A 23,220-nucleotide genomic window follows, 5' to 3' on the forward strand; every position below is an offset into this window, starting at 1 on the left:
ATAATTTCACTCGTCTGCGTGCTGGTAACCACAATATTTTGTGCAAAATGGATTAGATCAGTACTGTCGGAGTGTTGGTTGAGCGGCCGCCTCATTCAGGTACTGCAATGGCCATGAAGATTTCAGTGCTTGTGTGAGAATAAACGGACCGAACACTGGTTAAGTACAAAAAAGGGTGTTAGGCAGGGATGTGTGGCATCACCGTGGCTGTTTAACCTTTTCATGGACAGTTGTTTGCATGATATCGTCTTCGGTGTCTTCGATTTTTCGACTCAGAATATATAACGAGCCCTTTCTATCCTACTAGGTGAAAAATAGTAGCGTCCCTTTAATTTCCACTTCGTTACAATTTTTCAAACACTTTGTATGCAAAATAATAGAAAACTTTGGGACCATTTTTTAATCTCTTGTTTTTTGTCCTAGATCGAAATGGCTCTTAATTCTGAGTAGGAAAAACATAAAATGTACCTATCTTAGAACATTTTTTTTTGTAATTCTTCTCGCGAAAATTCCCGAATGTGCAAATCAAATACCTACCCGGTATTGCTAGCGTGGTAGGTGAAGAATTGCAGGAGATAGTAACTAGAATGCAAAAGAAAAAAAATGACGAACTGTGAAATTTTGATTGGCTGAGTAAGAGTTGAACAATTGAAAGAGTTCGTGTATTTACCCTGCTTACTAATAGAGATGGTAAACATGTTATGGGCATTTAACGCTTTTATGACCAGCCAGAAAATGTCGCAAAAACCGACAGGTCTGGCATAGCGTGTAGTGACCCTGCCTGCTACGCCGCGGTCCCGGGTTCGAATCCCGGTGAGGACATTTATTTGTGTGATGAGCACAGATATTTGTTCCTGAGTCATGGATGTTTTCTATGTATATGAGTATTTGTATATCCATACTAATATTATAAATGGGAAAGTGTGTGTGTCTGTTTGTTTGTCCGTCCTTCACGGCAAAACGGAGCGACGAATCGACGTGATTTTTTAGGTGGAGATAGTTGAAGGGATGAAGAGTGACATAGGCTACTTTTTGTCTCTTTCGAATGTGAGCGAAGCCGCGGGCAAAAGCTAGTTATATATATATATATATATATATATTAGGGCTTGCAATATCGGACGGTTTTCAATTCCGGAACTGGTTTTCGAGATTGGACTTCAATTCCGGAATTGAACTAGTTCCGGAATTGAACTATTTTTTTTGGTTTGGTTTTCTGGTGGCTTTTTGATGAAATAATACAATTTTAAACTGAAATTTGTTATAAATCGACGTTTAAGACAATAACTCCGTACCTGAAAGGCATATAACACTGAAATTTTCATTTTAGTTATTTTACAGGAAAGCCCATTTTGCATCAAAATCGGTCTTGCAAGGTATTTCGAACTACAGTTAACGATACAAACGAGGTTTTAGTGTCAGTTTTCTGATAGTGGTCAACGTTAAAGTTATTTTTTTATCCATTGAGCATCGAAATAATATAAAAGTAATAATTTACAAGAATTGCATAACGTCTTGTTCACATAACTGTAATAAAAGAAATTACCTTTATCAGACTCGAGTAGGGACAAAAGATATCCAAGCTAGCCCAAAAAGACAGATTTTATGATTTATTCCTAGGTATCTACATGTACCTACACCTTAATTTTTTGTAAAAAAATAAATCATTCTTTTATATACATCATTTTCCATACATTTGCTTCTCAAATCTTTTGATTTTGTGGTAAGTGGTAATAGACTTAGATAGAGTTTAGTAAAATATGCACACGTCTTTGTGAAAAGTGTATAACTACGACGTTATGCTTGTGAATGAATGTAATACCAAATACTACGATTTGCTTCTGAACTTAAGACTTTATGCCTAAAATATTTAGTGCTATGAGAAAAGAAGTAAAATTTTGAATTTATAACATAACATAACATACAATCACGCCTGTATCCCATGAAGGGGTAGGCAGAGCATATGAAACTACTCAAGTTTCAATGCCATTCTTGGCAAATAAGGGGTTGACAGAAAACAAAACTATTACATTGCAGTGACAGGTTGCCAGCCTCTCGCCTACACCGCAATTTTGAGTTTAGTAATTTTAAATTATCACAAACCAAAACTTACTACAACAAATATTTACTTTAAAATTATTATATATTTCACTTATTAGCTAAAACAATTGAGAGCAAAACCAGAAAGTGACAATGGTATAATATTAGCGGGTTTTAACTACACTATCTCGCTCTAACTAGCCCTGCACGGGAAGCATGGTCGCGCGATAGACGATAAAATATCAGGCCGTCCCTATCGCACTAACAAATAGTGCGATAGGGATGGCCTGCTATTTTATCACTTATCGCGCGACCATAATTGCCTGCCTGGATGCAACCCTTTGGTCATAAAATAGGCACTACTGAATCCGAGGAGTGTCTAACTTAATGATTTTATATATCTTTTATAGACGCGGTGGTAGTTTTGTAAAATAACCAGGCTGATATTACACGTTTTCGTCCAAAAATATATATTTTTTCAATTCCGGAATTTTCGAGATTATGTGTTTCAATTCCGGAACTGTAATATCGGAAAAATTGTCCGAAATTCCGGAATTTCGAGATTCCGGAATTCCGGAATGCAAGCCCTAATATATATATCGCGGTCTGAGTACCCACAACACAAGCCTTCTTGAACTTACTTACCGTGGGACTCGGTGAATCTGTATAAGAACGTCCTTATAATATTTATTTATTTTATTTAAAAAGCACGGTTGACTGTGCATTATGTAGGATAGCGAAAGGTTGGTAGTAAAGAAGAGGCATCAGATCCAAGTAAATAGGACAGTAGAAATGAGAACATGTGATTTGTGATGTGAGAACTAACTAGATGATAATATGTGTGGTATGAGGACTGAGGACTAACAAGAACTTAAATCTTCATAACAAAAATCATCCAAATCTCACAATTTGGAGGGTAGCAATATGAGTTTCTGATCACATAAAAACAGTATATATTTCGTTACAAACCTAGGTATTTATAATTTACATACATACATACATACATACAATCACGCCTGTATCCCATAAAGGGGTAGGCGGAACACACGAAACTACTAAAGCTTCAGTGCCACTCTTGGCAAATAAGGGGTTGAAAGAAAACGAAACTGTGACATTGCAGTGACAGGTTGCCAGCCTCTCGCCTACGCCACAATTTAACCCATATCCCATAGTCACCTTCTACGACACCCACGGGAAGAAAGGGGGTGGTGAAATTCTTAACCCGTCACCACACAGATTTATAATTTATTGCATAATAATAATGTGCTACAAAACAGCTATAACAATATGGTAGGTTTACCTATACTGTTAGGGCACTGCAAGTATTTATTCCTTAAAACTAGATGAGATGCAACTAAGAATTCGATGAATTCTAAGACCGCTGAATTCTAAGAAAATGTTTAGTTAAGACGATCGGTAGGGGTCAATTCTCCATACAAACGCTCTCGACTATTTCCTCCCTGGTTTTTGAACATAGAGCAATGATTTTTTCAACACAGATTGTTATTATTTTTATCTGTGTCGGACCGTTTTGATTTTTTTGATATTCTGCTTTTTAAAGATTCTAGAGCCAATCAAAAATTTCCCAAAACGGACTTTTTCATTGTGGCGCAAAAAAGGTGTAATACTCAAGATTGGTAACAATTAACCAAAAAAGCTAAACGGTCCGGCATAGATTATTTCATTGTTATTCAGATTTCGCTAAAGAAGCACTTTGTCACGAAAAGTTATTGCAGAGTTAGTTTAGACTGGTTTAGTCCCTTTTCCTTCACTGCATCTTTTTCCTGGCGGTAAGGGCTAGAGGCAGGCCTCCCTTAACGCTCTGGAGGCCCACGATCTTAGTATCTAAGATCAGCTTGCGGCGAGTGCTGATGCTGGGAGCCACGGGAACTGGCTCAGCAGGGCAGCCAGACCGCCCAGGGACTGCATGTAGCCAAGACGCTCCCCTGAAAAATTTAAATTGGAATTTACAAAATTGTGAACTGTTACATCATCATTCTCCTTGCGTTATCCTGGCATTCGCCACGTCTCATGAGCTACTTAACGAATATAGAGAAAATCTTACCAATACAAGCTCTCGGTCCAGCCCCGAACGGCAGATATTTATATTTGTTGATGGCGGAGACATTGTCCGGGTGGAACCGTTCCGGCCGGAACTCCTCCGGATCCGGGAAGTATTGCGGGTCCAGGTGTAGGGCCTTGACCGGGACGATGACGACTCCGGGGTCGATGGTAATGTCCGTGCCCGGGATGGTGTAAGTTTTCACGCACTTGCGTTGCAAAGCACCAACGGAGGGAAATAGTCTCATCGCTTCACTGAAAATAGTAATTATTATCTGTTAATTATGTAATATAAACACAATTAGCTTATAACAAATCGATAAACCATGATCAGATTACATAGAAAATATGAGATTGGAACAATTCTTATTATCATATAAGAAAAATCGAAAATCTACCTAACCTGCTTGTGAACAAAAATGGTGACAGACAGATACATAAAACAAATGTTTAAATATTATCTGATACCTCAAACACATGTCTAAAAATTTCATCTCCTTGAGTGCGTCATAAGATAATTTGTTATGATGGCGCGCGAGCACCGAGTCCACCTCCTCCTGACACCTTCTCTGGTGGTCGGGATGGTGCGCCAGCTCGTGCAGCGTGTAGCTGGTCACTGCGGACGACGTCTCGAACCCGGCCGCGAAGAACATGAACACTTGAGCCACCAAGAGTTCATCGTCCATCTCCATTTCAACCATACAAGGAGTTCCATCAGCTTTCTTTCGCATTAGGGATTCGCCTACGAGGGTCATGCCAAAAGAAGTTAGATACTCCATGGTCATTTGATCGATACTGGCCAGTTATACACCATTGTAAAGGTAGGTTATTTGCTTATAAATTTAAAAATGGAAAACTTGGAAATTCTTAGGATTCTTTTTTTAATTATTTTTTTTCTAAATAATTTTCCGCAACAATGGAGCTTACTGGACGTGATTTTCGTGTTATGATATATTATGACTTTAAAAAAGGTTTAAAACCTCAAGAGTGTTTTGAACTTTTAGTCTCGACTTTTGGAGAGTCTGCGTGTTCACGTGCAACTGTTTTTAATTGGTTTGCTGAATTTAAAAGAGGACGGGAGAGCTTTAAAGATGAGGCGAAGACCGGACGGCCGCCAACCGCAGTCACTGAAGAAAATGTACAGGCTGTGGAAAAAAATATTCGTGCGAACCGACGAATTACATATGTAGAGCTCAAACGTGAACTGGGCTTTGGATCAGCAGCATTGCAAATTATAATTCATAGTAAACTGTCTCTTCATAAGCGTTTTTCAAGATGGGTGCCGCACAAGCTCACCGATTTATAGAAACCCCGTCGCATGGATTGGTGCAAATTTATGATAGATAAATTCGACGCAGGCGAGAAAAAAAACGTATATGATATACTTACAGGTGACGAAACATGGCTATATAACTACGATCCCGAAACAAAGCGACAGTCCACAGTATGGTGTTTTGTAGATGAACCGACGCCAACAAAATGTCGCCGAACCCGAAGTACCTACACAAAAACAAATGGTTGCCTCATTTTTCTGCAAGACGGGACATATTGCTACAATAGTGCTAGAAGATCAAAAGACAGTTAATTCAGAATGGTATGTGACAGTTTGTGCCCCAAGAGTACTGTCAGCTTGGTGTGACAAGCGGCCGAAGTCAGGAACCCGGCACCTGCTCTGGCACCACGACAACGCTGCCCCGCACACTTCCGCTAGAACACTTGACTATTTCAGCTCAAAAAACGTGACTATTCTGCCCCACCCCCTATATTCCCCTGACCTAGCCCCCTGTGATTTTTACCTTTTTCCTAAAATTAAAGAAAAATTAAAAGGAAAGAGAAAAAGAAGACGCCCTGGCTGCGTATAATTATGAAATTTCTGAGGTGTCTAAAGAAGAGTGGTCATCGGTATTTTCTAAGTGGTTTAGACGGATGGAAAAGTGTATACGTGTTCACGGTGAATACTTCGAAAAAATAGATAGCTGTAATAAAAAATAAAGTATGTAAATTTTGAGTATCTAATTTCTTTTGGCATGACCCTCGTATCATTTTCCCTTGCTCTTTTAAATCTAAAAGTGAGTCGATGAAATCATTCCTGCCAGAGTTTTTATAATCCCGTTCTTTCATTATAGTTTTTACTAATTTCGTCATAGTTTTCTCGATTTCTGGAGCCAAAAAGTGAAACCCGGTCATCAATTTTGGCACATTATATTTAATAATCGCTACGATCACATCTCTCAGTTCTTGTCTAAATATGCGTTGACCTAACTTTCTGAACATGTTGTTGTTGTCGCTGAGCGTGTCGGTGTCGATGCTGAAGCCGCAGGCGCCGATGAAGTCGGTGGTGTAGCGCGCCATGAGGTCGCGCACGTCCACCTCGGCGCCGCTCGCCGCCGCCTCCCCCGCCACTCGCTGCAGCTTCTCGGCGCGCGCCATGATCAGGGGAAACATCGCCTTCTTCTTGCCGGTCGTGAACGCGGGAGTCGTCCTTTGCCTCAACAATTTCCAGAGATCTCCTTCACAGGAAAACAGGTTTTTCAACAGAGGTTCAGGATGTTCGTCCATTGGGAGCATATTTCTGGCGGAGAAGTAATTGAAATCTGACACTAAAAGACATTTAATTAATTCGGGATCCCTTAAAACCAGCACGGGAGTAGTCATGAGATAGTATCCGACGAATTTTTCGCTTGAATACTTCTGGTACATTTCATGGTACATGTCAGCAACGGATATTTGGTGGAGGAACTGACGTTTCGCGGTGCCAAAGAATGGTATGGGAGCATCGTGCCTGACCCCACGCTTGGCCCAGTAGCTGAACGTCCGCGTACCGTACAAATAAATCAATACTACTACAACTACTACAACAGTCAACAATCCAAATATTATCCACAACATGGTAAAACACTTATTATTTAAATATTTAATATAGACGCGAAGATGTACAGCGTTTATGACGAAATGATGAACTATTAATATTAAATTTGTCTTATTTTATCGCATATTACTTTGTCACGTTTGTTAGTTACGTTCATGATGATATGAGCCATTAATTATATAATAAAGCCTGTCAACCAAATTTTGGCAGTAGCAATGTATATCAAACTAAAGTATGGTATCCCTATGAAACGAACAAAAACCAGCAATGTACGTCGAACAGCCACAGATATTTTTTTTTCAAGGGGCTCGCTCCTTCCTTACGAATTAGATAATGTATTAAAAAGGGACGGATATGTGCTAGTTATTTCTCTTTTTGGTAGGGTGGAGATTTCCACAGATAAGATACAAATGACACGCGAATTTCCACCGATTTTCAAAACTAGTGTTGCTAGCCCGCGATTTTTCAAATTTGCCGCCTTTTTCTAGTGACAAGATTTGGTTGACGGTCTATACATACATACCCTTGGAGAGCAACAAAGTTGCATACTCATTTATCTTTGGAGTTTTCCTGAGATAAATCATATACAACTAACTTTGTTGCAGGTCATAATGAGTATTTGGAGCATGAGTTAAAGAAGATATGATATTTAGTACCTACATTATTTAATAATCAATATAATCATAAATATAATAATCATAAACTAAAAACTACAGACCCATTACGTGCTTGCCTACACTATACAAGCTCCTTACATCCATTTTGAGAGCAAAAATTAACGCGCATATTGTCGCTAACAACATTCTGGCTCCCGCTCAAAATGGATGTAGGGTTGGGTCCCGTGGTACTAAAGAGCTCCTCCTCATAGACATGACCATCTGCCAACAAGTTCGGCGGAACAAGGGAGCCATCTCGGCCGCTTGGATTTACTATAAGAAGGCCTATGATTCGGTGCCTCATTCATGGCTGAGAAGGGTATTGGAGCTGTATAAACTTGATGCAGCTTTAATATCCTTCCTGGCTGCATGTATGAGGCAGTGGACCACAGTCCTTCGTCAACCAGGAGGCAGGGATGACCCCCCTGGCCCGCAGGACTTCATAAGGATTGAGCGAGGAATATTCCAGGGTGACAGTTTGAGTCCATTATGGTTCTGTCTAGCTCTGAATCCCCTCAGCACCCTGCTGAAGGATTCTGGGTTAGGTTGCCGGCTTCGGAGAGAGGGTGAAGTCTGTACATGGACGATCTCAAACTATTTGCACCGAACACCCAAGACCTGATGATGCTATTGAAAACCACAGAAGTTTTCAGTACCGCCATCAGAATGGAGTTTGGTATCGATAAGTTCATGCATGTACAGCGGGGGGAGGTTGTAAATTCAGAAAATTTACAACTTTCTGAGACGATGTCGTTCAGACCTATCTCTGAATCAGAAACCTATAAGTACCTTGGTATGTCACAGTCGTTGGGTATTGAGGATGTTGGCATTAGACGGTCGGTGAAGGAGCGCTTTTTCAGTCGGCTGACAAAAGTCCTTAACAGTCTTTTGTCAGGAGGCAACAAAGTGCGCGCCTTTAACGCCTGGGTAATACCTCTACTCACATACTCCTTTGGCATACTACGGTGGACCCAGACTGAGTTGGACGCCCTGGATCGGAGGGTCCGCTCACTGCTTACCACACACCGTATGTTACACCCGCGCTCGTCTGTTATGAGATTGTACATCCCACGGAGGTGCGGAGGTCGAGGCTTCCTAAACGCCAAAGATCTCCACAACCGTGAGGTGTACAATCTCAGGAATTACTTCCTTAACAACGAGTGTGGGATGCATCGTGATGTGGTGGCAGTGGATGGAAACCTCACGCCGCTCTCCTTGGCGAAAGAGAACTGGCGCAAACCTGTGGTACTAAGTACTGCGGACCGCAGGGCGGTATGGGAGAGCAAGCAGCTACACGGGCGGTTCTACAAGGCCCTCACGGGACCCGATGTAGCTATCTGCTCGCATCGGTGAACTGGTTACGATTCGGGGACCTCTTCGGAGAAACCGAGGGTTTTGCCTGTGCAATTGCCGACGAAGTTATGATGACGAACAACTACCGGAAATATATCCTGAAGGACGGTACGGTCGACATTTGTCGGGCATGCCGCCGTCCCGGAGAGTCACTCAGGCATATCATCTCCGGTTGTTCTCATCTAGCTAACGGTGAGTACTTGCACAGGCATAATCTCGTAGCCAGGATCATTCACCAGCAGCTTGCTCTTCAATAGGTACGGTCTTGTGGACCGCGAAGTACCGTACTATAAGTACATACCTGCGCCAGTTCTCGAAAATGGTCGTGCCACGCTCTATTGGGATCGATCTATTATCACTGACAGGACTATTGTAGCCAATAAGCCTGACATTGTCATAAAAGATCGATCGCAACGCCGGGCCGTGCTCGTCGACATCACCATCCCCCATGATGAGAATCTCGTGAAAGCCGAGAAGGACAAGTCCAGTAAGTACCTAGACTTGGCTTACGAGATAACCGCCATGTGGGATGTTGATTCGACGATCATTGTCCCGATAGTCGTTTCAGCGAACGGTCTCATAGCGAAGAGTCTCGACCAACATCTCGAGAGACTCTCGCTAGGTGGTTGAATTGGATCAAGGGTTAGATGCAGAAGGCGGTGATCTTGGACACGGCGCGGATAGTCCGACGGTTCCAGTCCTCTCTCTGCAGCCCTAACCACCGGCAGCTTGGGCCCTGCCCCGCTGCTGGCGGCACCCTAGGTTAGGTTTTTTATAATGTGTTTATATGTTTTATATTGTTTTGTAAGTGTTTTATTTTATTTTACTTTTATACTCATATTGTAAAAAACCTAATCTAAGAAAAGAATAGAATAGAATAGAATAGAATTCATTTATTCAGCCAATACATCACTACAAACATCAGAAATAGAAATACAAAGACTTAAAACAAAACAGTAGAAGTAGAAATGAGAGGCCGAAATGGTCTCCACTCAGCAATGCAGCTGACACGACAGGCGTGTCAACGGCGCTGGTTTTCTGCGGAGCCAGCGAGGTATGCGGGACAGCATACTGGTTGCGGACATCGTGAATAGATAGTGTCAATTAAATACGTTAAATTTATATTATATATACACACATACATATCTAAATATACAGTAGCAGAACTACTAAAAAGGCATATAAAAGTAACAAAGACGACATACGGAAAGGAAGATCGGAAATATATATTTTTAATGTAATAAATAAATCTAGCTCAAACTAAATAATGTTTCAGGCAGCAGAACATTGTTGGTCCATTAGGTACGCTTTTAGTCGCAATTTGAAAGAACCTATAGTAATGCTCTGTCGGATTGGAGGTGGAAGATTATTCCAGCACTTCGTGGCAGCGTAACGAAAGCTGCCACGAAATGCAGCAGTTCTGTGCCTTGGGCAGAGCAGTCTGGGAGCATGTCTTATGTGGTGATGGACGGTCAATTTCTCAAATAAATACACCGGCTTTTTACTGACACAGATACCAAAAAGGAGCGAGGCGAAATGTAACATGCGTCGATTACTCATGTTTAACAGTTTGTTACTACTCAGGTATGGGCTTATGTGTGTCCGAGGTGGTATTGGGAAGCAAAAGCGAGCACACGCATTTTGCAGAAAAGAGATAAATAAAGAAAATAATAATCATAAAAAATACCTACTGAGACATTGATACAAAATGTTAAGAAAATAATTATATAAAACTAAAATCATAAGAACTTTAGATAAAGGTATATTATACATACATAGCTTTGAAGCTGTAGTTATAACTAAACTTACTTACCAGAACTACTTTATACTTGGAATTATGCAATTCTTTAACATACTTCGAAGCTCTCTAATGTCCAATCCAATTAATAAATCGTATAATACCTAATAAGTACCTATCTCAAATATAATCTGAGAGCTCTCAAATAAAGTACAATAATAATAAAGTATCGGTAGACCTAGCCAAGTAACTGTTAGGTACATCTTTGGCATGAAAGATTGGAATTGTCATTACAAACATTAACATTCCACGATAATTTGATTTTACTTGTAACGTAAAAGTAGGTACTTTCATTCTTTGCCTTAACAAACTCAATACAGCGTTAGTTTTGACGGATTCCAGTTAAGCCTTCACTGAGTCTTTTTCCTGGCGATAAGGGTTAGGGGCAGACCTCCCTTGGCGCTCTGGATTCCAAAGACCTTGGTGTCTATGATCGGCTTTCGGAGCGTGCTGATGCTGGGAGCCACGGAGAACTGGCTCAGCAGGGCAGCCAGACCGGCCAGGGACTGCATGTAGCCAAGACGCTCACCTGAAAATGTAATTAAAAATGAAAAAAAAATAAAATCTAGATGCTTTCAGATTAGCTCATTATCAGCGGCCATGTGGAGCGTATAAGAATTTTGGGCTCGAGCGTATAAGAATTTTGGGCTCGGGCCATGCGCGGATCCAGGGGGGGGGTCATGACCCCCCTGGAGCATAGGTTGATACAAATAGACCACGTGAAAAAATAATTCGCTTATCTGATATAATTATGAATGATACGATATCATATAATTTATGAAATGCCAATCATGGTATTATAAAAGTGTTACTTATAATATTATAAAGTGCAACATAGGCCATATCACTAGCGACTGATAACAGCGATAGCGTGTTGGCAAACCCAGACGGTTTTTAAAATTTCAAAAAGTCTTTTATATTTCTAAGGGCCACTTGCACCAACGAAAATGGAAAAGTTCAAAATTAGGTGGGAAATATATTCCCTATGCATTAGAAAGGCTTAACCCACCATTTTATATGGAATTTGACAGTTGACAGCCCACTAACCCTGAGATAAGTGGTTAGTGCAAGTGGGCCTTATTTACTTAAATAGATACATAAAGTCACGCCTGTATCGCAAAACGGGTTAGACAGAGCATGAAACTGATTAAGTTTCATTGCTACTCATGGTAATTAAGGTGTTCAAAGAAAACGAAATTGTGATATTGCAGTGACAGGTTGCCAGCCCATCGCCCACGCCACAGTGGATCCCATATGCTACATTTTCAATTTATAGAAAAAAAAACTGACCAATACAAGCTCTCGGTCCGGTTCCGAACGGTAGATATGTATACTTGTTGATGGCGGAGACATTGTCCGGGTGGAACCGTTCCGGCCGGAACTCCTCCGGATCCGGGAAGTATTGCGGGTCCAGGTGTAGGGCCTTGACCGGGACGATGACGTTGACCCCGGGGTCGACAGTAATGTCCGTACCCGGGATGGTGTACGGTTTCACGCACATGCGCTGCAGAAACCCGATGGAGGGGAAAATCCTCATCGCCTCACTGTATAAAATAATGACTTGTCATTGATTTAGATTGATTTTAAATTTGAAGGAGCAGCTCCATAGATAGCCGCTAGCTATTATTTGTTCCTCTTGCGGAAAAGTTTCACAGGCTGTTGGTAGTTAGAGGCAAGGGCCTTAGAGAGCTCGTGGGTTTTTTGCTTACTTTGATCTCCGCTCCAAGTTATTCCCTTGTGCCTACCTACAAAGGTTCATCCAAAAGCCTGTCGTTGCGGCAATTATTCGAAAGATGATTTCGTGTGGTGTACTCGTAATATTGACTTGGTTATGAATTGCGATCTGATTACGAGTACCTTTTTAATGACTATAGATATTTTATTTTTCATTACTTAGTAATTTGGTAGTCCGGCTAATGTATGTATCATCGTCCTATTATCAGAATTCAGACTATTGTTTGAAATTGGAACACACTCATTATCTACTACCTACCTGAAGCACATATGCAAAAACTTCATCTCCTTGAGGGCCTCGTAAGACACTTTGTTATCATGGCGCGCGAGTACCGAGTCAATCTCTTCCTGACACCTCCTCTGGTGGTCGGGATGGTGCGCCAGCTCGTGCAGCGCGTAGCTGGTCACTGCAGACGACGTCTCGAACCCGGCCGCGAAAAACATGAACACTTGAGCCACCAAGAGTTCATCGTCCATCTCCATTTCAACCATACAAGGAGTTCCATCAGCTTTCTTTCGCATTAGGGATTCGCCTATCATTTTCCCTTGCTCTTTTAAATCTAAAAGTGAGTCGATGAAATCATTCCTGCCAGAGTTTTTATAATCCCGTTCTTTCATTATAGTTTTTACTAATTTCGTCATAGTTTTCTCGATTTCTGGAGCCAAAAAGTGAAATCTGGTCATCAATTTTGGCACATTATATTTAATAATCGCTACGATCATATCTCTCAGTTCTTGTCTAAATATGCGTTGACCTAACTTTCTGAACATGTTGTTCTTGTCGCTGAGCGTGTCGGTGTCGATGCCGAAGCCGCAGGCGCCGATGAAGTCGGTGGTGTAGCGCGCCATGAGGTCGCGCACGTCCACCTCGGCGCCGCTCGCCGCCGCGTCCCCCGCCACTCGCTGCAGCTTCTCGGCGCGCGCCACGATCAGGGGAAACATCGCCTTCACCTTGCCGGTCGTGAACGCGGGAGTCATCCTTTGCCTCAAAAATTTCCAAAGGTCGCCTTCACACATAATCAGATTTTTCAGAAGTGGTTCAGGATGTTTGTCAAGCGGAAACACGTTTCTGGAGGAGAAGTAGTTGAAATCAGATACTAAAACATGTTTAGCCAATTCGGGATCCCTGAGAACCAACAACGGAGTAGTCGTAAGGTAGTATCCGACAAATCTTTCATTGGGATACTTCCGGTACGTCTCAGCGTAAATGTCAGCGAAAGATATCTCCTGGAGGAACTGCCGTTTCGCGTTGCCAAAGAACGGAACTGGAACATCGTGCTTGACTCCGCGCTTTGCCCAGTAGCTAAAAGTTCGCGTCCCGAATAAATAAAGCAAGATTATTACTACTGCCAATAACCCTATTAATAGCCCCAACATAGTCAAACACGGAATATTAAATCGGGTGCGAGAGGAGGATCAGCTTTGTCGCTGAATAACAAACAAGTGAGAGTGTCCTTACCGATCTGTGTGTCATATTAATTTATTTAAGTAATTGGCATGATTTCATTTATCTTCTTTGTATACAAACGTTATCTTCTGTTTAAGAAAATAAGCGTTATTTAAGTCAACACTTTCGGTACATTCACTTTGATAAGGTTCGTTACATGTGCTGGTCCGTTTCTGACCGGCCCATTTCTCGAATCTACAAGTTACAATTTATAAGTGGTAGTCACTGTCTAATATGACAAGTTCGAAAGAGACTTCCGCTTGTAGATTGTAACTTTCAGGTTTGAGAAATGGGCCCCAGTGGCCCGTTTCTCGAAAGGTACAAGCCTTGTATTACAAGTGTTTTTCCATGACAACCCATACGATTTGACAGTTCGCGCACTTGTAATACAAGGCTTACCTTTGCTGTACCTTTCGAGAAACGGGCCCCAGGTCTTTTTGCAATATTTCCCCGATTTGGTCGAGTAATGATCTCCTTGGTCTCCTTCAGTCCATTTTCATTTTCATACACTTCCTTCATTGATCTTCTTTCCATCCATCCTCTCAATAGGTCTCAATATAATTATAGATCATTTAGTACTAAAAAGACTTTGACTGGAACTAGCGCAGTATTAAAGAGTACTACCGTACAGTATGACCACTCCCGCTCCCCGCTGAAAGTGCCGCTCACCCCCTCTCGGTTACCTCACAGTTACCGCCTGTCAAAAACGCGAACAGTCGACCTGTCATATTTTACCCATACAAGCATAGTACGCGTTCACCTACACGAGCGTAGACTGTGTGCTAGGAACGCGCCCCTTTCACATAATTTGATCGTCAGTGTCTGAGGTGTGGAACTAGTCAGAAGTAAAAGCGTTGAGTAAGTGCGTTTTCACATGATCCAATCCAATATCGGATGTAAGAAGGATATCAAAAGCACATGTCAAAGATGGCGCCTATTGATACTGGATCGGATAGTGTGAAAACGCTCTAAGTGCGGACTGGCCGGTCGTTGTCCGAGTACCCTTAAGTGGTTGTCGATTGACGATGATACGATTTTTTTTCACAATATCATGTTCTCAATAAAAATTGTCAAATCATTAAATGACTTGACAGAATGTTCGTTGATGTTTACAATTGGACGTAGTTACGCAGAAACGTTCCAATCCATCTGAAATTGTCATTAAAATGAAAGACTTTTGTTTTTCATACGAGGTCTAAAACTTAATGACAATTTCATGTGGAATGGAACGTTTCGGCATAACTACGTCCAATTGCAATAATAACAAACCAGATAGGTATGTAATGTAATTATAGCTCTAATCTTAATTTATTTAATCGTTTGACATACGATTTGACAGTTCGCGCACTTGTAATACAAGGCTTACCTTTGCTGTACCTTTCTAGAAACGGGCCCCAGGTCTTTTTGCAATATTTCCCCGATTTGGTCGAGTAATGATCTCCTTGGTCTCCTTCAGTCCATTTTCATTTTCATACACTTCCTTCATTGATCTTCTTTCCATCCATCCTCTCAATAGGTCTCAATATAATTATAGATCATTTAGTACTAAAAAGACTTTGACTGGAACTAGCGCAGTATTAAAGAGTACTACCGTACAGTATGACCACTCCCGCTCCCCGCTGAAAGTGCCGCTCACCCCCTCTCGGTTACCTCACAGTTACCGCCTGTCAAAAACGCGAACAGTCGACCTGTCATATTTTACCCATACAAGCATAGTACGCGTTCACCTACACGAGCTTAGACTGTGTGCTAGGAACGCGCCCCTTTCATATAATTTGATCGTCAGTGTCTGAGGTGTGGAACTAGTCAGAAGTAAAAGCGTTGAGTAAGTGCGTTTTCACATGATCCAATCCAATATCGGATGTAAGAAGGATATCAAAAGCACATGTCAAAGATGGCGCCTATTGATACTGGATCGGATAGTGTGAAAACGCTCTAAGTGCGGACTGGCCGGTCGTTGTCCGAGTACCCTTAAGTGGTTGTCGATTGACGATGATACGATTTTTTTTTCACAATATCATGTTCTCAATAAAAATTGTCAAATCATTAAATGACTTGACAGAATGTTCGTTGATGTTTACAATTGGACGTAGTTACGCAGAAACGTTCCAATCCATCTGAAATTGTCATTGAAATGAAAGACTTTTGTTTTTCATACAAGGTCTAAAACTTAATGACAATTTCATGTGGAATGGAACGTTTCGGCATAACTACGTCCAATTGCAATAATAACAAACCAGATAGGTATGTAATGTAATTATAGCTCAAATCTTAATTTATTTAATCGTTTGACATTACGAGTCTGCGTCGTTGTGAATGTCATGAACTATAAATCCATACTAATATTATAAATGGGAAAGTGTATATGTCTGTTTGTCCGTCTTTCACGGTAAAACTAGGCGACGAATTGACGTGATTTTTTTGAGGGGAGATAGTTGAACGGATGGACAGTGACATAGACTAATTTTGAATACTTCCCGATTCGCGGGATTCCTGTTTTGCCGGATTCTTGTTTCGTCGGATTCTTGTTTAGTCAGATTCTTGTTTCGTCTGAAATATTAATATACAATAAAATCACCTAGGTAAAGGAAACCTACACTGAGCGTGGCCCGACACGCTCTTGGCCGGTTTTTTTTTTTATCTAAAGACATGATATAATAAAATAGAACCGAGCGAAGCTCGGTCGCAAAGATATTTTTTATTAATGTAACGAAGTGTCTGCATTTTATTTAATAGATAGGTAAAGCCGCGATATTTCTATAGTATTTCTTAATCAAAAAAACGTGGCGAAATAAGAATCCGACAAAACAAGAATCCGGCAAAACAGGAATCCGGCGAAACGGGAAGTATTCTTTTTTACCTGTTTTATCTCGATCATTGACCTCATGTTCCAATCATCTGATTAATTGGTTCATTTGGTAGTCCAATTCATTTTTGTCTTATTCTCAATTTCTTCCCATAGGGAATATACCCAAACTACATGACCAAATTTGTGCCAAAATTGTGTGGGGGCAAAAACCCCCCCTCCTCCCCTGGGTGACCAAGCGTAGTATATGCCAAGCAGCCTCCCTTGTAGTTTTCACGTAGTAATTATAAATGACGTTTTAAATCAATTTTTATCGGCCTTTAAACATTGATCTTCATCCCATCATGCACCTTCGTCATCATCACCTGCCTACAATGCGGGACTGCTGGCCACGGTTGGGCCAATATTCAACTGGTTTCGTGACAAGAAATAAGACCCGCCCCTCCCCCTCTGTGACCAAGCGTAGTATTTTGACGACCCCCCCTCCTCCCACTAAACGTGTCACGTAGTTTGAGTATATTCCCATATTTGTGTACCTACGCCGTGAACGTTTCTGTAAGCCTCGTACCAAGCGGTACGTTGTGGTAACACAGCTTATTTAAAAATGTACACTTTGCTCTGGATAGTCAACCATCTAATTTACCTGCTCGTAAGAAGTGCTTGGCATTCTTTGGTTCGCCGAATAAACGACATCCGGCAAATCGGAGGTCTGCCTGGAAAATTTGTTTAGGGGTCCTTCCATTAGTTAGACCATAACATTGGTTTTTTAAGTCTTGTTCCGTTGATTCACAGCTACGCCACTCAACGCTCTATGGATTCATTGTTGCGCCACGAAGCCAGAAAAAAATATACATGCGAGTTTGTCTGTACTATATATAGTTGGAATAGTTGGAAAGTTTTGTCAGTCAATTGGTGCGGTCTATATCAAAAGTATCAAAACCCCAAAAGTTACTTCGGCCGACCGTAGCAAACTTCCATCCTAAAATCTCGGACCCCTATTTTATGACGCGAAAAATTAAACTGTCGACGTGAGGTGTGTGCCGTATGGTTGACGGAGTTTCTGATATGATATAATATAAGTCTCGCTTTCTAACAACGTGTGGTTGAAAGAGACAGACAATGTTTATAATTCTGTTCCATGTAAGTGCGACCAGTGGATACTAAGTGACTTTATTTACACTGCAACAATTAGTTGGAATTCATAGTTGGCAAGGGAGGTTTAGACCAATATCGATGTGCATATTATGTAAATACTGTTGCATAAATAATCTGACTATACTGAATACTTATACAAAAACTTACCAATCTTGAAAATTCGGATAACCAATTCCTATAAAAATTTATTTTGGATTCTGTGTTTTAAATAATTATCTGTTTTTTACAACAATTCATCAAAGTAGCCCCGCGAAAACTAACGTTGCTATACTAAGTCTGTTTGCTTCACTGTGCCTCGTTACACTTCCTCTACGGCAAAGGAAAATAATTACATCACAAATTTAATATAAACGTTAATTAAATTTCAAGAAAATTAAATTAGTAGGAGGTAGGGCATAGCGAATGATATTCCGCTTTGTGTGGTAGGGCACAGCACAGCGGATATCGTCTCGCTCGAATCTAGAGCAGAGCCCAACTGGGGAAGTACCTCCGCCTTACAGAAGACCGCAGCCAAATAGCACTAGACCCTACTCATAGTGTTGTGTTCCTGCCGGTGAGTAAGGCTGCCAGAGCTCAACGAGGGTGCGGTGTGCTGATGACGGGAGGACTTACGGAACTAACTTGTTCCGTCTATTGTCCTTTGAGTCGTCGGCAACCCGAACCCTCCTTGGAACTTGTACACTCCTTTTTGCTGTGTACTTAATACAGCAAAAGGGAGTGTACAAGTTTCTAATGGGGTGGCAACGCGCATGTGACACTGTTTGAGTTGCAGGCGTCCATAGGTTACGGTGACCGCTTTACATCAGGCGGACCGTATACTTGTTTGCCACCGACGTAGTATAAAAAAAAAATTGACTGCTTGCACTGAAAAATAAGACGGGCGGGGAATTTATACGAGTAATAAAGTTGTACCCTCTAACACCCTATTTCAACGCGATGGGCCATTAAACATTTTTACGATGTAAATTTGTTTGGACCTCAACCCCTTAACCTTGGGGTCTGTTATCTCACGTGGAAGTCGGCCACTTTGGTTGCGGCACTTGGGGTGTAATCATTTTCTCGCAGAATTTTTCTTGATGAGCCGATTGCTGAGCAGGTTGAAGATATAATAAATTATAAAATTAAAAATATTTAAATAAATAATAAAATATCGGGGGACACCTTACACAGATCAACTTAGCCCCAAACTAATCAAAGACTGGGCAAACTATGGGTGATGGGCGACGATATACATACTCATATACAAAATGACTAGACAGTATGTTTCTTTCGCTGTCGATTATTGAAAATAACGTTTGTTATACTTGTTTGTATATTTTGCTTAAATTTCAACACGATACCTCCACGAGACCACGCAGTCCCTAGATAAAATGGTCCTCTTTTGAGGTACGGAATCCTAAAAAAATAATGTTGTATAAAACCTTGTAGGTATACGAGACACATTGTATACGAGTATACTTATTTGTTATATCTTTATCGTTGTATTTTAAAAGGCGTAATTTTAAAACTGAAGCCACACCGCCTGTTTTAAATCAGTCGAGCAATACCATAATCCCAAATACAATTCGAGTTTATTTCTGCTAGTAATTTAACGACAAAGTGGCAGTGTTAGGCTGCTGTTTATAAATCTGCTTGAGCTGAGATGCTCTCTCAATGTTGCCAATTAACAAAATTACATTATTGTTGGAGGTTAATATTAGGTAGCATGTTAAATGTAGGCAACATAATGTTACATGTAGGCAATATATGAGACTTCGCTCTTGGAACATATTTCGCGGGGTTAAAACGTGTTTATTAATGAACCCTGCTTACAACCCCCGTACCCTGCGAAATATGTGTATATTACGGCGAAAAACAGTGAACTAATACGAGTAGAATACTGACTAGAGCTGAAAAGAGCAATAAAGTTGTCTGAGAAAATGTATGTTGTATCTATTTGTGAGTTTCATTGGCTGACATTGCCCACGTGAGGTAATAGGGAACTTGACTGTTCTTAAAATAAAATATTTTATACCATGCATAAAATAAAGCATCAGATAATTATAAGAAAACATGGACAGAGGTTATTTTTAAATCCAATTTCTATTTAATAAGTCAGGTAGAAATATATAAAGTAAATGAATTGACCGTTACGTCACTCAATTCGATTTCATATTAATTCCATATTAAAAAGTCGTTCAAATTCGTTTTGACAGTTCTTAAAAAGAAGCTGATTTGACTAGGAGGCAAGTAGCCTACTGATAGATTTTCAGGACGGATGCCATAGGGCGCGCCGCGCATTACTACTACTTTCATTGGAGCCCGCATGCAAGGTGTGGGAACGGGGCCGGATCTAGGCTAGAGCGAGTAGAGCGGCCGCTCTAGGTGCCAAATGGTAGGAGGGGCGACTTCCAAAACGCATGTTATTACAAGTTTATCGCATGCTGAATGATTTGTGACTTTCACAGGTCCTTACCACCTGCGCTTTAGACCGTTTTCACATTATCCGATGTAGGAAGGATTTCAATGGAAAAAAACCCAAGATGGCGCCTGTAATGTTAGGGATATCGGTCCGACACGGATCAGATAATGTGAAAACGCACTTATATCGACCAATGAAATGGAGCCACGACTGTTTTCTTACATATGGTATGTGTCCTTTTCATACGGTTTGTACTGACAGCAGTTTTGTCGTGTTACAACTTTACACTCGTACTTTAAACAACGTCTGAATCGTCATAATATATTGTATTCCCTACAAACAGTATTTTATTCTAGCCTAGCTTTTTTAGGTACTACATCTATCCCATCTAATTCTGCGAAATGTTGTATTGGGTAATATTCAGCACAGCTTCATAAAGATAAGTCCCGCCAGACCCAAAAGTCGTGACAGAGCGCTCACATTAGCCACGTCGACAATGTAAATGTAAATGGGGTACACCGTAACGCTGCGGTATGTTTGGAGCTTTATCCCTGCCTGGCTCTAGGTACTGATTTGACGAATATTTTGTTTGTTAAAACCGAAATAAATTACACATATGAAAGAAAAAGTGACCAACTTGTGTCAATTAGAATTTTGTTTGTTGAATGGACTACTTACTTAGTTAATACCTACTATATGGTAGGTAATTAGGTATATAATTATATATACTAATTTTCAAACAGCTTGGGTGTGAACATTTTGTTTGCGATACGACTAAATACCTACCCTACCTGTTCGGTGGAGAGTTTGTAAAGATGGTACGATTCGAGACTAGTCGATGTCGATACATATATTTTTTTTGGATTATGCATGCAAGGGCATAAACCTTTTGAAGGTAAATTCTAATAACAAGTGGCTCTTACAGAACCCCTCTTGGCGTAGGCTTACTATAGTAGTTTTTAGTTTTTACGAAGTAACTGCCATTTGGATTTCCACTCCAAATGGCAAACCCTTTAGGATTAGTCTTCGTTCCTCACGATGTTTTTCTTCATTGAAAGGCGACTTGTAAATTTCGTAAAACTAGATAATTGGTACAAGTTGGGGTTTGAACCTACGAGGACAACCTCCCAAAATAACGCTCTTACCGCTAGGTCATCAGCGCTTCCATTACCTAAAAGTACATTACTCGTAATTGCAAATAATTAACTGAAAATTGGTTTAAATTAGGAAGCTTAATCCACAATAAACAACCGTAGCTGAATGTGACCGCTGCGGTCGAGTCAATAGATTGTTCATTATTTACACGCGATAGCGGTTTAACATTGGCACGGCATAGTTATATATGTGTTATGAGTATGTATTGCTGTCGTGTTCAGTATCGATGTCTGCGCAATATTTGCCAAATCATGAATTTCTAAGGTTATTGTGAAGCTTGGAAATAATTGTCTCGTTCACTGTGTTGATGGTGCCTTATGCCATAATAAATCGTTGAACTTAATTTTGCGTAGGTATTAGAATCTTTCACGGACAGTTACACGGGCTTATAACACACCTTACGACAGATGCAGGGATAAAAAAACTGGCATTTTGTAGGAGTAAGGTCCACGCTTGGAAAACGTAAAGCAAAAAGTGGATTATACGGATCCAAAAGAGTAGTGGCCGTTGATAATAGATTTAACACATGAATCAAATCTTAGGGTTAGTTGCTTTGCTAAACGAATCCCAGGACTCCCGGTAAAGAGAACCCCAAAAACGGACTAACACAAATAAGCTGATGTATTGATGATGATTTTTAATATCTAATTTTATTTATTTTATTTTTATTTTTTATTTATTTGGGTCATCAACAGCAATACAAAAAATAAATTTAAGACACAAGGAACCATTAACATAGCCAATAACAGATGTCCACAAGTACTATACAAAAAACATGCAAAAACTAAGTGGTAACAAAAGAAAAATACAAATTTAGTAGGTAAGGAATGAAGACAAAAAAAAAACAAAAACAAAAAGCGGTGCTGCTTATGAAGTAGGCAATACTAAAGAGAGGCCTTATTCCTAAAGACGAGCGTTTTTTGCAAAATAGAACCTTTTTCATTCAAAATTATAAAGAAACTATAAATGATTATTAAAAAAATGATAATGTTCCTAAAAGTACATATCTTAAGCTAGAAAGTCAATTGGTACTACTTTAAAATATGTCTTTTTATACTTCCGAAAAATCAGTTTTTTTGGGAAGACGTTTTCAAATTTCGTAGTGGGATAGCTCGTTTAGAATCGTGATTGTGCTGTTAAGAATGTTATTTGGAGTAATAAATGATCACAATCCTATTTGTTATATCCTGTACGAGTTAGCTAATACATTGACATTTTAAGATTTACTTGAAATGGTGGATAAATAACCTTCCGTATCCTCCCCATTTTTTCGATAAAAAGTGGTTTACATTATGTAGTTTTCCTGCGATTCCTGCATTTTTTGTAACTCTTAAATAATATTATCCTAAACTAGAACTTCTTATTGACCTATAAGAAAAAAATCATACATATAAGACATACCTTTCTGTCAATAGATATGTTTTTAAAACACCTAAAATTCGAATAAAAGACACTGTGCTAACGTGAGCCCGCTCAGTCTGCGCCGAGCGCTCGAAGACAACGGACCTGCGTTTGATCGTCCGGCGCACCTAGCTTTCGTAAGCAGCTCGATAGTTCCGAGAAGTGCCGTAAACTGCGACTAAACAAATCTTGATCCTTTTTACACCTTATGCAATTTTAGCATTCGACATGCTTTTCATATGATTTTGGATTTTAAGTTATACGTGATGTTTGTTGAGAGTTTGAATTATTATTATATTTTGGGACCAAGATGAGGTTCTGGTTCTCATGATGATGGAGTCAGGCAG

The 23,220-nt window shown here is 40.3% G+C and overlaps 2 protein-coding genes and 1 pseudogene across 2 annotated transcripts in view; 1 reads left to right on the top strand and 2 right to left on the bottom strand.

The window, feature by feature from the left end:
* LOC125236119 overlaps positions 1 to 23,220 on the top strand; it is a 47,269-nt gene that overhangs the window by 15,918 nt on the left and 8,131 nt on the right. The gene's annotated exons all lie outside the window — the stretch shown is intronic.
* On the bottom strand, positions 3,660 to 7,243 carry LOC125236183 (annotated as a pseudogene).
* On the bottom strand, positions 10,723 to 13,967 carry LOC125236163 (cytochrome P450 6a2-like). Its single transcript, XM_048142875.1, has 3 exons — positions 12,768 to 13,967; positions 12,065 to 12,318; positions 10,723 to 11,303 (listed from the first exon to the last, which is right to left on the bottom strand). Exons 1-3 carry the CDS (start codon positions 13,883 to 13,885, stop codon positions 11,125 to 11,127), a joined length of 1,551 nt encoding a protein of 516 aa, XP_047998832.1. The 5' UTR covers positions 13,886 to 13,967; the 3' UTR covers positions 10,723 to 11,124.

The sequence above is a fragment of the Leguminivora glycinivorella genome, chromosome 18 (genome assembly GCF_023078275.1).
Source record: "Leguminivora glycinivorella isolate SPB_JAAS2020 chromosome 18, LegGlyc_1.1, whole genome shotgun sequence".
Lineage (NCBI taxonomy): Eukaryota > Metazoa > Arthropoda > Insecta > Lepidoptera > Tortricidae > Leguminivora > Leguminivora glycinivorella.

Coding starts and splice junctions, on each gene's coding strand:
- LOC125236163 (XM_048142875.1), bottom strand. CDS start 13,885: ATGTTGGGGCTATTAATAGGGTTATTGGCAGTAGTAATAATCTTGCTT. Junction 12,319..12,767: donor TTTTTGCATATGTGCTTCAG/GTAGGTAGTAGA, acceptor TATTTTATACAG/TGAGGCGATGAGGATTTTCC. Junction 11,304..12,064: donor CGGACCGAGAGCTTGTATTG/GTCAGTTTTTTT, acceptor TTACATTTTCAG/GTGAGCGTCTTGGCTACATG.